The 16,967-nt window shown below is 40.2% G+C and overlaps 1 protein-coding gene across 1 annotated transcript in view; it reads right to left on the bottom strand.

Moving 5' to 3' along the window:
- Nucleotides 1-16,967, bottom strand: part of Dnah12 (dynein axonemal heavy chain 12) — a 175,415-nt gene that overhangs the window by 64,487 nt on the left and 93,961 nt on the right. The window contains exons 42-47 of the mRNA XM_076544093.1: nt 15,750-16,005; nt 12,622-12,921; nt 11,705-11,883; nt 10,555-10,747; nt 8,110-8,271; nt 1,963-2,157 (exon numbers count right to left, since the gene is read on the bottom strand). Of these exons, the coding sequence (XP_076400208.1) occupies nt 1,963-2,157; nt 8,110-8,271; nt 10,555-10,747; nt 11,705-11,883; nt 12,622-12,921; nt 15,750-16,005 (1,285 nt within the window). The remainder of the gene's footprint in view (nt 1-1,962; nt 2,158-8,109; nt 8,272-10,554; nt 10,748-11,704; nt 11,884-12,621; nt 12,922-15,749; nt 16,006-16,967) is intronic.

The raw sequence follows: 16,967 nt of genomic DNA, 5'->3' as shown, positions 1-16,967 counted from the left end.
TAAGAATAGCAAATAAGGATTAATGACACATTACATATTAAGAACATAATTATATCACTTTCACCACTCCTCTACTTAGATGTCCATTAGGCATCTCAGCTTTAACATGTCAGTTGTAGAAGATGCTGTCTACTCAATATCAATTAGTCCCTTTTCCACAGGAGAGAAAAGGGAAAAAAACATATTTAATTTGGATTTCTGTCCTTAGAAATCCTTCATAATCCCTATCATAACATCCAAAGCTGAGGTTCTTCTTAGCTAGTCTTTTCCACATCAGTGAAATGCTTCTTCTGCTCTATTCTGATCTATGCCAACTGTGATCTTGCCCCGGGCCTTCTCTGTTTTCTCAGACCTTCACATGGCTCGCTCTCTCACTTCCTTCATATTTAGATCCTAAAGGATCATGAAGGTGTTCCTGGAACACTCTTTCTAGAACAACCTTCTTCCTGTCACTGTTCAACCTCTTGTAGTGAGTGTGTCCTCAGAACTTACTAAGACCTCACACACCATTTACTCATTTGTCTACTATTGGCTTCCATTCAATCCTTGATAGAAATATAAAACTCATATAAGAAAGGACTTTCTTTTTTATCACTGCTGGATCTCCAGTGCCTAAAACAATACTTGACAACAAGTATTTTAAATGTTTAATTAAACAGTTTATGCTTCTTTACTTTTTCATTGGAGTATTTTCCTGATTTCCTTTCACTCAGTTTCAACAAGATGCTCGTAATTTTTTCCTTTTAGAGAAGTGAACATTTTAAGATTTTTTTGTTGTTTGCTTGTTTTGTTTGTTGCTGTGGAATAATCCTTCTGTACACTGTGCAAATTATGCTGTGATTGGTTAAATAAAGAAGCTGACTGGGCAGTAGCTGGACAGGGTAAGGTTAGGTGGGAAAACCAGCCTAAGGACACCAGGAAGAAGAAAGGTGGAGTCAGAGGAGCTGCCAGTGAGACAGGGAAAGGAAACAGGAGGTGCAAGATGAAAGAGAGGTAACGCCACATGGCAGAATGTAGATTAATAAAAATGGGCTAATTTAAGTTGTAAGAGTTAACTAGTAACAAGCTTGAGCTATTGGCTGAGCATTTATAATTAGTATTAAGTCTCTGTGCTCATTATTTGGGAACTGGTGAGCAGGAAAGAAAAGTCTGGCTACAGTTTGTATTTTGTTTTTTGGGACAGCCTTGGCTGTCCTGGACCTCACTTTGTAGACCAGGCTGACCTTGAACTTAGAGATCCATCTACCTCTGCCTCTGCCTCCTGAGTGCTGGGATTAGAGGTACAACTCACCACCCTAATGTCAGCAGACCTCTTTCAATCAGGAGAAGCCCTGAACTGAAGAAAAATGTTGCCCTTCTTCCAAATAAGGAGGAAATTCTCCTCTCTGACTGCTCTCAGGCTGCCACATGGGTTTTGTTGTTGACATAAGAAATGAAGTAAAACAGGAGATGTTCGAAGTCTTGAGCCTCATGGCCTTCATACTAGAACTGTATAACTGACTCTTTAAGACCTCCAGCTTGTGGACTAAAGATCTTGATAACTGTAAGGCTCCATAATTATGAGGACCAAATCCAGTCATAATTCCCCCACCTTACACACACACACACACACACACACACACACACACACACACACACACACACTATCCTATGGTTCCAAATCCACCCTTCTATATAACTGATTCATTTTAATACTTCAAAATATCACTATCTTAATCAGTATACACTTTACATATCACCATTATGTCTCTGTTTTTACTTACTAATTTTTTCTGTCTCTTCTAGTCCAGACTATGAATTTTTTCTGGGCAACACATAGCCTTATCAGCTCCTGGTGCTAAACACTATGCCCATCATTATAGTAACTGATCAATAAACACTTGCTGAATGTTAATCAAGCTTAAACATGGTAAAATTTTCAGAACTAGCAACTCTGCTCCCTCAAAACAAAATGAAACAAACCTGAAACCAATCAATAGTACAGCAATTGATGAGGGATGGGAATTGTCTCAGACGATTGCGAAAGGCATCTCCTATGGGGCTAAAGGCCACAACAATGTGAAGATTATCTTTGCAGCGATTCACAAAGAAAGCAAACAGGGCTAAAGGACTGAGTTCATCGTGTTTATTGCCAGCCTGAGCTACTGGACGGACACCCTACAGAACAGAAAATAGAAACCTTGTGAATAAAAATGGATTTAATACAAGGAGATGATCAGATATTAGAGTATGAGGTTTGTATGAATTGCCTTTAAATTTTTATTTTTATACCATTGGATGTTTAAAAACAAATATCTGTCAAGAATTTACCTGATAAAGATAATCAGAAAAACCCATCAAGATCCTATGCAGGCCTACATGCAACATTGTTTTTAGAGGAATAATGGAAATGAATGCAATATCCATCCGTAAGAAACTGACTGAACTCACAAAACAGCCTTATGACGTTACACTGGATTTTATATAACCTTGAAACAACAAAGTAAAGCCAGACTCAGCCTTATGACTTTACACTGGATTTTATATAACCTTCAAACAACAAAGTAAAGCCAGACTCAGAAACACAAATATTGAAAGCATGCTTTCTCCCATAAGCAAAATCTAGATTTTTTTTTTTTGTGTGTGTGTGTGTGTGTGTGTGTGTGTGTGTGTGTGTGTGTGTGTGTGTTACACACGATATACAGTAGAAATGTGGAGAAAGAAGTCTAAAGACAGGGTGAGGAAAATGACAGGATAATGAGAGGGAAAGAAAAAAGACAAATATTGCAAGTTCTCTCTCAAATGTGAACTTAAAGCACAAAGGAGACTATCTGGAGGGAGGAAAAGATCCAAGGGAAGGTGATAGGCAAAGCGCAATGTCATAAAGAAACCTAGTAGTTTGCATGCATACTAAAATAACAAAAATAAATCACATGTTATGTGAGTGCTCTTAACCACTGGTCAAGATACTTCTGAGTCCACAGACCTACATGAGACATCTCTATCATATGCCCCTACCCACATCCCAAGGCTCAGAGAATATTACCATCGTGGAAAAGATGAAAGAAATGCAGAGTGGAGTGCTGTGAAATGCTGTCTTCTGGTCATGAGTTGCCCTAGTGAACTCACAGAAGCTGTAACTACCTGCACAAAAATCAAGCCAGTCAGCATTCCAGTGTGGATGAAGTAAGGGCTCACTAGTCTTCACTCTTGGCAACTGACTGGTGCTGGAGAAGGGAGAGTCAATTTTATTCAGGGGCGTGGCCACTGGAGGTTGCCTATGCTCCAGTGTATGCCCCCTTACCTAAGTACATGCTGACAGCACTAATTGAACTCAGCAAATTATTTTAAACAACATGCATGTCTGGTGGCTCACAACTGCCTGTAACTTCAGTTCCAGGGGATCTGAGGTGGGTACTGGCACACACTCATATACACACCAATAAAAATAAAACATTTTAAAAGCATGTCTAAAATATGCAAATATAAAATAAGATAGTGAAGCAGAGAAAAGTTTAATAAGAAAATAATAATAAACAGTTAATAGCTAAGCCAAGCAGGAAAGTCCGGCAAAGCTAAAGAAATCTCACAGCTGTGAAACAATATTTATATACTGCAAATACATATTGCTCTCATTGTTAATAAAACTGATTGGTCGATAGCTGGGCAGAAAGAGATTGGGCAAGACAGCCTGACACAGAGAGAATGCTGGGAGGAAGAAGGGCAGAGTCCAGAGTCATGAGCAGATACAGAGGAAGCAAAAGATGAATGTGTCATACCCATAAAGAAACTGCCACGTGGCAGAGTGTAAATAAGGAAGACAGGTTAATTTAAAATGTAAGAGTTAGCTAGTAACAAGCCTGAGCTATTGGCTGAACATTTGTAATTAATATTAAATCTCCATGTTGGTTATTTGGAAGCAGGCAGTTGGGACAGGAAAACTCCAACTACAGATAGCACCCAATGTGGGGTGTAGATCCACGTAAGACCTGGAAAAGCTTAAAAAAGGTTCTAAACACACAAAAACAGAGCCAAACTCAGCTTCCTAGTCTCATGTCTCTCGTGCCAGCCACAGTACAGAGATATATCTCCTGGCAGCTGCCAGCACACCATAGCTAAGCCACATGGTGGGTTCCCACAGTATCTCACATGGGCAGCGGTGCAGAGAGGCATCTCTCTCAGCTGCTGCCTGTAGGTTTAAGCTACCAGTGCAAGCTCCACCAGCAAGCTGCATGGTGGGTTTGGGGTTTTTGCTCATGTAGACAGAAAAGGTTACAGATATGCAGTAAAGACAGATTCAAATGGGAAAAAAACCTCCAAATGGGTTACAGTGTGTTTAAAAATATATGTATGCTTGGGAGAGAAAAGAAAAAAGGGTAGAGAAAGTCCTTTAAAAGGGAATAGAGTAATAATAAGCCATGTAAAGATAAAAAATACACAGAGGGACTGGATCCTGTATGTTCTTGTGTTGTCTTTGATTTTTTTTTTTTGGCTGCTAAGAGACACTGGATTATAAAAACTGCTAGATTCAACCAACTTATCTATTTAAAAAATATCTTGACTTCAAAATTTAAGTCAAAAGATCTGTTACTTTGGGGGAGAAGTCATGCTTTATTTCTACAGGAAATGAGAAGCTGTGGATTCATTCTGGGTTAAAAAAAAAAGTCAGATTCAATTGAGAAAGACACCATGAAATCCTGGCTATAAATATAAAGAAATAAACCTAGAAGAACTACAAGACATGTGATGTATATTTTACCTGTTCAAACATATAACAAAAATCATCTTTGGCTGAGTTATGTACAATGCACAGTCTATGCTTGTATTAATGCAGATATTTTCACCTTTAAAAGTTTATGTATTTTCAGAGCAAGGGGACCAAACACCAATGAAAACAGATGGTCCAGGTGATCCAGCATCTCAAAATGCCTGTTATAGTCTCCTCAGAATTCTGAATCCAGAACAGCTTCAAGGCTGCTGGTTGATATGATACAGCCTCACAGAATACTCCAGTCAGGACTTGACCATAATCCTAAATTTTCTCAGGGTCCCCCAAAGATAACAGTGCCCACAAAAAACAGGAAGCAGTCTAGAGAACTATGCCCACATTCCCAAAAGATGGGTTATGGATGTTTATTATCATTTAAGGGGAGTTGGTTGCAAGTTGTTATTGGTAATGATCAGGACAAAAGCTGAACAAAGGAGATTAGATTCAGGGATCTTGTTCTAAACAGAAAAGGGGGAGGATATAGAAATGACAGGATAAAAGGCTAGATTATTGAATCTACTTTAATAAAAAACTATTAATATTACATATTTTAAAAAATAATTTATTTATTCTTATTTCCTGTGCATTGGTGTTTTGCCTGCATGTATGTCTGTGTGAGGGTGTTGAGTCCCTTGAAACTGGAGTTACAGACAGTTGTGAGTTGCCATGTGGGTGCTGGTAATTGAACTCAGGACCTCTGGAAGAGCAGTCAGTGCTTTTAACCACTGAACCATCACTCCAGCCCAATCTTACATATTTTAATTGGTATAGATTTTGGTTTATTGATACAAATTAAAGTTAATTTTGTTATACTGTATGTATATTTCTACTCTTATATAAGGTATTCTGTTTATGCAGCTCATTTAAAATGTAATATATAATTAAGAAATACATAATAATAGTCACCAATAATAGTAAAACTTACGGTCATGTTAGGTATGTTTTCAAGGTCATACACAGATATATTTAGATAGATAGATGGTCTTCAAACACTTCAAAGACCTACAGAATAAGGTATTTCATATGTCTAATAACTGAAGGCTTTTCATGACAGTGAGACATGCCTGCTCCTGGCAGCACCAATCTATTTCAGAGAAGATGATGGGCATCAAAGAAACTCCATATGGAATTTGTTTTCTTTATGGCAAAAGCAAGCCATATGGGCAAAGCAACTGCCCTTGCCTCAATTGCTGACAGTATACTGTCCAACCTGGACCAGCGGGATGCCAGAAAGGCGACTGCCAAAGTTTGCCAAGACAAGGTAGGACAGTCCTTCAAAATTCCCTGCTTCACAGAAAAGTCTGTCATATATGCCAGGCCTGTAGGCCAGAGTTGGATGCCTCAACATTACAGAGGAATTTGGGTGACTGTCCAGGCAGCCTGATACCTCTGTCAATTAGGTAACATTTCGTCTTTCTAGGGCCTTTGACAGAGTTAAAGACTAAATAGTTAAACTTATAGTTTTCCTTAGTTATGATAGAAAGCAAATTAGATATAAAACTTTGGATTCACAGAGATAGGACAGATAATGAAGTAATCTTCTCTGATTTTTGCCAAATACAAATAGCCTGGATATTGTGACTATTATTCTTACTTGATAACTGTTTTTATTGTATATAAGTTTACTAGGTTAAAACCTTCTTTTTTAATTAGACAAATAGGAGGAAATGCTGTGGAACAATATTTGTATACTATAAACATGTACTGCTCTCATTGTTAATAAAAAACTAATTGGTTAATAGCTGAGTGGGAAGAGATTGGGTGAGACAGCCTGATACAGAGAGAATTCTGAGAGAAAGAAAGGCAGAGTCTGGAGTCACAAGCAGACACAGAGAGAGCAGGTGATGAGCATAAATAAGGAATATAGGTTAATTTAAAATGGTTATTTGGGTCAGGAAAACTCCAACTGCATCTCACTCCCCACAGATGACTATTCTTTGTTTGGGAAAATGAGAATGAATTCTTCCTATTATTTGGGAACATCATCATCATTCTTGAGTCGTCCTGACGATATCACTAGCACTGCTCAGGTAAAAGCAAAAACATTTTTTTCTTTTCAACCCAGGCCACAAACTAGTAACATCTCATTTACTGAAGGGTTTCTAAGTGTTAAACACTATGTAAGTGCTTATTTTGTGTGATTCCCTCACCTCATTATAACCCTATGTAAGGGGAACTGCTGTCTGTGCTCCTATTTCATAGAAGGCAAAAGCAGAGGGCCTAGACTACCAGGGCGAGTCCATTTCACTCCAGGAGGAAACATCCAGATATAAGTAATAAGTTCCATGGATAAAAGTAAATTGAGTCAATGAAAAAGGAGTAAGTCTTAGAAATGGGGATCAAAGTATCTGACAGTTGACAGTAATAGGTGCTACACAATTGTATCTTGTCATTTAGATCACAAAACCTGACTTTCATATATATATATATATATGAACTGTAAGAAAAGATAGTTTAGTAAGACTTTTGAAAACTATACTGGACAAGCAGAAAGCCATACAACTAATCGAGTAAGATATCAATCATGGTTTCATTCTTCCTGTGTCTGTTGTTTATTTCTTTGTTCTGTTTTTGATTTTTTTTTTTTTTTTTTTTTTTTTGGTTTTTCGAGACAGGGTTTCTCTGTGTAGCTTTGCGCCTTTCCTGGAGCTCACTTGGTAGCCCAGGCTGGCCTCGAACTCACAGAGATCCGCCTGGCTCTGCCTCCCGAGTGCTGGGATTAAAGGCGTGCGCCACCAACGCCCGGCTTGTTCTGTTTTTGAGATTAACATCTCAAAATATAGTTCAAAAGCTGGGCAGTTGTGGTGCATGCCTTTAATCCCAGCACTCAGAAGGCAGAGGCGGGTGGATTGTTGTGAGTTCTAAGCAGCCTGTCTACAGAGTGAGTTCCAGGACAGCCAGGGCTGATATACAGAGAAACCCTGTCTCAAAAAAACAAAACAAAAATCAAAATATAGTTCAAGCTGACATCAAACTCATGATCCTTCTGCTTCAGTCTCCTGAGTGCTAGGATTAAAGGTCTATGCCACCACATCCAGCTCTGCTTCTCTCACCAGTTTAAGAGATGATATTAAACTTTGATCAATCATAAGCATGCTAAGTATCACAAAACATGTAAAACAATTGCTATTTTATGAAGATAATTATAAAATAATTTCTGACTTACAATGAAGCTAGAATTTAAAATTCACCAAAATGTGTTAAACTAATATAATTTAAATGTATAATATAATTTAAATTGTATATGCTATATTTTTCTAATTGCTTTATTGTATAAGATATATTTATCCTGAAGAGCACAGCAAACTGCTCATGATAAGAAAATTCCTGTGCTGACAGCAGGACTCCCCCAAAGCACTTACCTCCATTACTTCTTGCTTTTCATCTGCTGCAAAAATGTTAGGAACTTCACCAGTATTGAGCACACTGTCAACATCTTCTAGGAAAGCTTCCTCTTTAATCTGAGTGTCTGTGATCAGAAAGACTGTCTTCTGGCCCTTCATGCCTACATTTCTTAACAAGGTCTTAAAGGGAAAATGCACTTTATAAGCAGAATGCAGTGGACTTGTGTAGGTTTTGCTTCCCCTTCTGTTTATGCTTGGGTTTAAGGGTACTTTGATTCTGGGGGGCGGGAGGGGGTGGGAGCGGGTGTCAACCGGGAACTCCACTTCTCCCACACTGTAGGTGGACAACACAAACGACTTAGTTGCCTCAAGCTCCTAGACGTAACAAATGGATCAGAGGCATATGATCAAGAAGGACCCAGTCAAACTATTACTTTAAGGACTGAGATGGACCTCACAAACAGCCCTAGCACTGAGAAGGATGCTTACAAAGGCCAGTAATACAAAGTACTCGGGTCAACTGTGTTGCCTCACGGACTGAGCCAGCTGGAGAAGGAAAACAAATGAAGAACACGTCCAGGAGTACAGAGGAATTTCTAATCTGGGCCCTTAGATTGAAACAGGCTAAAGGACGGTCCATTTCTGAGCACTTAACTTCCTCTTCTGCTTAAGATAGCTTGAGCTAGGCTGTTTTTTTCTTTATCATTTGTTTTTGGCCAATCGTAAGCAAAATTCCCACCTTAAATAAAAACATGGACTTAGTAGTCTGATAGGGCTAATTTGCATAGGTCTGTTAAAACTGACTGTTAAAATTTCAGGAACTTCTTAGGATATTTTTAGATACAGCCAGGATTAAAATTAAGTGATATGATCATGTTCTTCCCAGAAGCCGTTAAGTTAATCAAACAAAAAGTCCAGTCTCTGGTATGAGTTACCTCCCTTGGAGTTGCTGAGCAGGGACTTCCCAGCCCCCGCCCCAAACAATACAGGCTATTGTCACTGGCCTTGGTCACTCATCAGAACTTGATGGTAAGCCCCCAATATTGACTGGAAACTTTCTCCCTGCTAGCTAGCTTTCATAGTAACTGAAAGGTGCTATGTAGGCCACTGTGAGAGGAAAGGTCATCAACAGTTGTGAACCCTGTGAACCACAATGCCCAAGAGTGAAACAGTGGCATGAATATTATGGGGTGCAGGGGATAACCAACAGTTTTATGATTGGATGTAAGGACTGATCCACAGGAGGGAACTCATACATGGTACTTGTAAACTTGCCCAAGAGTCCTTGGTTGGGAAGGTGATTTTCCCTGGGGAAATAACCTACTAGTCTTATTTTTGATAAATGGATATAACATTTGTGCTGGATAGTTTTATGCCAACTTGACACAAGCCAAAGTCCTCTAGAGGAGGGAACCTCAACTGAGAAAATGCCTCCACAAGATCAGGCTGTAGGCAACCCTGTAGGGCATTTTCTTAATTGGTGATTAATGAGGGAGAGCCCAGCACATTGTGGACAGTGTCATCCCTAGGCTGGTGGTCCTGGGTTCTATAAGAAAGCCAGGCTGAGCGAGCCATGGGAAGCAAGCCAGTAAGCAGCGCCCCTCCAGTGCCTCTGCATCAGTTCCTGCCTGCAGGTTCCTGCCCTGTTTGAGTTCCTGCCCTGCATGACTTTGATGATGAACGGTGCTGTGGACGGGTCAGCCAAATGAACCCTGTCCTCCACAACTTGCTCAAGGTCATGGTGTCTTGTCACTGCAATAGAAACCCTAACCAAGACAGTATTAAACTGCCTCCTAAATACTTATCCTTTCCCCCACAGATTAGTCTGGCTCTCGTCCCTCTTTTGAGAGTTTTCTTGTTATAGTGGGTGGTCATTACACAGACTCACAACTACTAAGGTGCAGAGAATAAGTGACTGCGGTGTTCAGCCCATATCACTTCCTTCTCCCTAGGCTCAGGAAACCTCACAGAAGAGGGAGGAGATAGAATGTAAGTGCCATAAGCTGGGAATGAATGTTGGGAGATCGACATGACAGGGCTTTTGCACTCATGAACTCACAGCAACTACTGCTGTCTGTACAAGACCCTGTGGAAATCATATATTCCCGTGAAATAAGTCTTCTCAAACCAGGATGAAGACAGAATCAGTGGCAACTGTGGTAACGTGCATTAGGAAGCCTTGTTCTGCTTTATAAAACATAACATAATTTCCTTTAGCTTCAGTGTCCTCAGCAGTGAAACAGCGATAACTATACCTGCTGCGTCCCAGTGCTGTACCTATGGAAGGAGGTTATGTAAGTAAAGCACTCAGGAGGTGGTCACCACTCACAGCAGGCACCCAATGATAGGGCAGTATTGCCATAACTACCTAAATACACACAGCTGCACGGGCTGACTCCCCTTGGACTTAGGCCGAGAATGAACTATCATCATTTTTCACACTAGGTATCTTCATAATTTTACCTTCATATCCTCCCGCCACTCATTCATCCCGTAACTCTTAGAAATTTCTGGTTGGAAAATCTGCATTTTTGCCATGGAGGTAGCTAGACGAGTTAAAGATTGCCGACCACTTCCTCCAAGCCCGATGAGCAACGCATTTCCACCAGACTGCTTTAGAATGCGACATATTCTTGATAAATGTTCCAAAACATACCTACCAAAAATAAGTTATTATCCATAGCAATACATGTACATTTCCTAACCTTTTTATTATAAGTATTTTATAACATCATGTTGTACTGTAAATATACACAAAATTTACTGAAAAACTAAAGCATGCAGGAGCTGGGGGTGGGGAACTTCTTGCCTCACAAGCCCAATGACCTTAGTTCAAATCTCCAGACTCACGTAGCAGCTGGATGCCACAAACATTTGGTATCCCAGCGCACCAACCAGAGATGAAGGTACAGATCTGAGAATCCCAGAGGCTCATGAGGCCAGCTAGCAGGGTTGATGCAGTGGTAAACAGGTCCTGTCTTTGTGTGTGTGTGTGTGTGTGTGTGTGTGTGTGTGTGTGTGTGTGTGTGTGTTGTGTTTTATTTTATTTTTCTTTATTAAGAAATTTTCTACTCATTCCTCATGCTATCCACAGACCCTCTCTCCTCCCTCCTCCCACCTCCCAGCCCTCTTTCCCAAGCCACCCCGCATCCCCACATCCCCCAAATCGAGGTCTCCCATGGGGAGTCAGCAGAGCCCAGCTCACTGAGCCTAGGCAGGTCCAAGCCCCTTCCCACTGCACCAAGGCTGTGCAAGGTGTCACACCACAGGCACTGGATTCCCAGAAGCCTGCCCATGCACCAGGGACAGATCCCGATCCCCCTGCCTGGGTGGCCCCCAAACAGTTCTGGTCCTGTCTTGAACAAGGTGGGAGGGTAGGATGGACACCTGAAAGCTGTCCTCTGAGCTCCACACTCTGTCCAGAAAACCAGGAGCTTCTTTTTATTAATACAGATTAAGGGGACTGTTGGCTGAAACAGGCAACTTAATAAAATCCTGATGTTTTGTATTGTAATATATAGGATAGGTATTTACTATATTTTCTGTTTTAAATATTTCAGGAAAATTCAGAAACAAAGTATCCAACACATACATAAATGTAAAACATAGGTACCTAAACACAACAAGACTCATTCTTCTCTTGTGAGTTTGATTGTACTCATCTAGACACTGGTCAACAACATCATTAAACTGGTGAATATTTGGAATTTCAATGTAAGTTCGATCATCTCCTTCAAGATCAGGGTTCATATAATCCCCAAACATGAGACTTCTTAAGTCTTCTTCAGTTACCTATAGAATATAAATCAGAAAGTTATAGAAATTAAATTACAAAATGAATTTAATAAATAATATAAAACTTTTATTTATGTCATGAGTTGACTACTAGCTAATTACTTTTAATATTAAGATAGCAAATAATAGTTTGTATAAAATTAACACCTAAGATGATAACTTTATGTGACAAAAAGAAAATTTTGTTGCTTTTTCTATAGACTGGGAATCAAAAGATTTGTTTGTTTTTATTTTATGAGTGTTTTGCTGGTATGTATCCAAGTGTACTGTGTGTGTATGCTATTCCTGAAGAGGCCAGAAGAGGTCATCATATCTCCCAGAGCTGGAGCTAAAGGTGGTTGTGAGCTGCCATGTGGTTGCTGGGAATCAAACCCAGGTCCTCTGCAAGAGCAGCCAGTGCTCTTAACTGCTGAGCTATCTCTCCAGATGCTTTTTCTATGGACTGGAAAGTCATCTTTTCTGACTTTCTCTGTTAAAAAGAGTACACTAGTTGATAGCATGCTATGTACCCTGTTCCATCCCATTAACAGCCACCATAGAATAACCTAAAACTAAATAACTCTAAGTAACCTCTACATCACATGCATTCTTCTACAGACTAATCTCAAAATTACCCAAAAGAAAAAGTAAAAGGATACATTCAATATAAAGCAAGTACATTTTTGCAAAAGTTCATTAATTACTAAGGAGATCCCACTTTAACCTGACCTGTTTTTAATCACTAAATACACTTACTGGAGCATTCTCTTTTCGAAGATGAAAAAAGACAGTATCAAACGGCTCCTTAAAGTGGTCCTTTATAACAGTTTTAATTAATCTGAAGAGCCAATTTCGATCATCATCATTAATGAGGCGATCATAAAACACACGGAGAACCTCATGCACAAACAGACGGACCATGGTGTGCTTGCTCTCTACAGCATCTTTCTCAATGAGCAAGCAACCCCTGATGACACGGGAGAAATCACGCAAATTGAAAGTATAATGAGATTTTGCAGGAGTGGGCAAAAGATTTTCCATAGATTGCTTATATATCTGTGAAGAAAAAAATGCAACAATTCAAAAATGAAATGCCTATAATTAAGAGCCCTAACAAGTAGTATAAGCAATACTTCACTTATCCTATTAGATAGTATCACTTTGGAAAACACATAAATATTGAGCCTAGCATGGAGTACATGCTCATTTTGGTCCAGAGCACTCAACCAGGCACTGTGAGGCTGAGTGAACTTGGTTCCATCCCTTCTCACTTTGGTTCCCGTTTGATGTCACTGTTCCACATACAGGGGGCCTGAGGTTATTAAGCAGTTTTAAATTGCAACAGAAACTAAAACCAGGCAACTCATTCTAAAGCATCCCAAATAGAGAGGAAAAAATAAGTGTCTTTGAGATGACCACTGACTTTAAATCAATCCTCTCCCTTCCCTTCTTCCTGTTAGACTCTGACTCTTTTTCTTCCTCCTCTATCTTAACTAGCAAGATATAGAAACAAAGTATATCTTTCCTGAGTGCTCTATTCCTCATAGGAAAGTTGCTACTCTCTTTCAAAAGGTTAGTTAATTTTTTAATATGTCCTAACAAAAAGAATGACAAAATTATTTTTCACTTGGATGTGTTTTGTGGTTTATCCCCCTGTGTACCCATGGTAAGTCTCTAATGCTTTAAAGAGAGAGAAAAGGTATCTCTTCTACCTGGCCAAGGCCCAGTCATTCCAAATAATATTTGAAATATTGTATTTTACAAATAAAAGCACTTTCCTGTATCAGAATTAATCTTCCACCCAGTCATGGTTTGAATCTGAAATGCTCCCCCCAAAGGCTCTCGTGTTAAAGGCTTGATTGGCAGAAGACGGGCTTTGGGAAGAGATTAGATTCTGGACTCTGATCTAATGGGTTCATAGCACAGTGGCATTATCAGGGATGGAGGAAACTACAAGGCAAGGCTAGTGGGAGGAAGTCAGTCACTGCGGCCTCGCCCTTGAAAGGCACACCTTGTACCCAGACCTCTCTTTATCAAGCTCCCAGACAGCTTAGTTTGGTGACATTATTCCCGAATTACCTTCGAGTGCACTGTTTTCCCTTTTAATACATGATAGGAGGCTGGTTCTGGCTTATGAGTAAGGGCAGATGACACACCCTGAACAAACCAGCAGGTGTTCTTTGACCACATGGGCCTAAGGTGTTTTTATTCCCATCCTTGCACGCTCTAATTTTTCACTGTAATGTATGTGGTCTGAGTAAAAGTAATATGTATATAAGCTGCTTACATTTCTTTTCTTAAGAAAAAAATTACAGCCATAGGACCAGATCAGTTCCTAGCCTAACTGTCATCAAAGAGGCTTCCTCTAGCAACTGATGCAGAGACTTATAGGTAAACACTGGGCAGAGCTTGGGGAACCCCACAGAAGAGGGGGAGGAAGGATTGTAGGGGCCAGAGGGGTTGAGGACACCATGAGATTACAGCCTACAAAATCAACTAAGCAGAGCACACAGGGGCTCACAGAGACTGAAGCAGCAGTCATGGAGCCTACATGGGTCTGCACTAGGTCCTCTACATATATGTTATGGCTGTTAGTTTGGGGGTTTTGTGGGATTCCTAAAAGTGGGAGTGGGGGTGTCTGTGACTCTTTTGCTTGCTCTGGAACCCCTTTCCTCCTACTGGGTTGCCTCATCCAGCCTTGATATGAGGATTTGTGCCTAGTCTTATTACATTTTGTTATGCAGTGTTCAGTTGATATCCTTGGGAGACCTGCTCTCTTCTGAAGGTAAATGGAGGAACAGTGGACCTGTGGGAGAAGGGAGGTGAGGAGGCTGGGAGGAGGAGAGGGAGGGAAGGCTGTGACTGGAATGCATTGTTATAAGAGAATGTTGTGGGATATTATTTTAGGATGTGTTACATTTGTTTGTGCTGTGGAATATTTGCTTAGTGATGCAAAGATATGTTGCATCCTTTTATGTTGCATTTGTTTAACTCTGTGAAGCTGTGTTGTTGTGCCTGTCTAAAACTCCTGATGGTCTAATAAAGAATCGAACAACTAATATCGAGGCAGGAGAAAGGACAAGCGGGGCTCGAAAGCAGAGAGAATAAATAGGAGGAGAAATCTGGAAGAACGAAGGAGCAAGAGAACAAAGAGAGGAGAATGCTAGGGGCCAGCCACCCAGCCAGTCACAGAGTAAAAGTGAAAGTAAGATTACAGAAGTAGGAAAGAGAGAAAGCCCAAAGACAAAAGGTAGATGGGATAATTTAAAGTTAGGAAAAGCTGGCTAGAAACAAGCCAAGCTAAGGCCAGGCATTCATAAGTAAGAATGAGACTCCGTGTGTGACTATTTGGGAGCTGGGTGGTGGGCCCAAAGAGTAATTGAGCCTAAAGAGTAAGAATAAAAAACAGCCAGCAACATGTTGGCTGTGTGGGGCAAGAGTAAAAGAAAATCCAACAACAAGAGAAGAATAAATAAAAAGAAAACAAGTGTGAAGAACAAGAAGAAGACAGAAAAGAGAAAATTTAACAAATAGCACAGTGAGAACCTAATCATCAAGGAAATGATTACCATGTGGCAAACACTAGTTATGGGCAAATTCCTTACAATAACCTTAGGAAACATATCTCATTTTACTGATTAAACACTGGGACTACAAAAGGTCAAACAGCTTGTTCTGGGACATCCAGCAAGGGATAGTAGCCAAGGCTCAACTCCAGTTAGATTCTCTGCTTTCAAAATCTATCGTCTTCCTGCTCTTAAACTGTCTGAACAGGATCTCTGTCCATGGAAACCACGGATGGCTAAGGGAACGGCGTTTTTAACGAAGACCAAGGAAGGGGAGCACCCGACACGAACACCTCTTCCGTCGCATTACTTGCTCACCTCCATAGTCCCACTGACTATTTGGTGTCCAATTGCAAAGTACTCTGGAGAGAAATCACGAGACCTAAGGTAGAATGCCATGATTGATGAGAAGATTCGGACCATGGTTTCATCGCTGAAAGTATTGATAGTGCAGATGTTGAAATGCCGAATGAAGCGGGGAGTGACCGCGTTCCTTCCCCCACCTGGAGGACCCATGGCTGCTATCAGCTCTATATCAACCAGTGTGATTTTACTGGTGTCCTTGAGGTCGTACCTGGAAAGCACACACAAAGACAAAGAAAGAGAAGAAGACAGAATGAAGCACAAACAGCCTTAGAAATTTAAACTTAGCTTTAGCTTTTGTAAAGGGAATAACTTTTAGATAAGGTTTCAAGTAGAAGAAAATACTCTACTCCTCCTGTCAGGGATGCTAATTCTGTTTCCCTTCTCCTGCCTTTCCCCTTCTTTCCATGCTTCCTTACAGTTTGATTCTGTAAATGTTCCTTTTCTCTGGAAGTGTTGCTGCAACGTACTTGTAGCTGATTATAGTTAGGGTGGCTGCTCCACTTTGCCTAGGATGAGTCTGGTGTGTGCTTGTTATTCTCAGCAGTGTCTCAGTTTGAAGTATACATCACTCTGGTGATGGTAAAGTCCTGATCTTCTTATCATCTGGGATCTTATCTTTAGAGTGCAATAACAATGTCTACACATTACCTACACATTTTGTATATAGAGAGGACTCTATTACACAAACATAAAGCTTCAAAGAAGTCCCTATCAGATATCTAAACAACAAAATTTAGTTGGCTATTTTCAACAGGTGGTTAAGTTCTTTAATACTGAAGTTTTCATCAGAAGGTGTGAAGAGTGGGGAGTTGGGTTCAAAGGCCTTACAAAAAATAGTGGTTTTATAGCAAATAACGCTAGGACATCTACATGTAGAAAAAAAATTTTTTTGTTTGTTTGTTTTTTGAGACGGGGTTTCTCTGTGTAGTTTTGCGCCTTTCCTGGAACTCACTCTGTAATCCAGGCTGGCCTCGAACTCACAGAGACCCGCCTGCTTCTGCCTCCCAAGTGCTGGGATTAAAGGCGTGTGCCACCACCGCCCGGCCGAAAAATAAATTTAAACACTGACTTTATACACCTTTCAGAACAATTAATTCAAAATGGACCACAGACCTAAATATTAAGTGCAAAAACATCAAAGTCTTAGAAGATAACATTGGAGAAAAATGT

This window comes from Peromyscus maniculatus, chromosome 9, assembly GCF_049852395.1.
Source record: "Peromyscus maniculatus bairdii isolate BWxNUB_F1_BW_parent chromosome 9, HU_Pman_BW_mat_3.1, whole genome shotgun sequence".
In the NCBI taxonomy this organism is placed as follows: Eukaryota; Metazoa; Chordata; class Mammalia; order Rodentia; family Cricetidae; genus Peromyscus; species Peromyscus maniculatus.
This window is presented reverse-complemented; position numbering and strand designations above follow the sequence as displayed.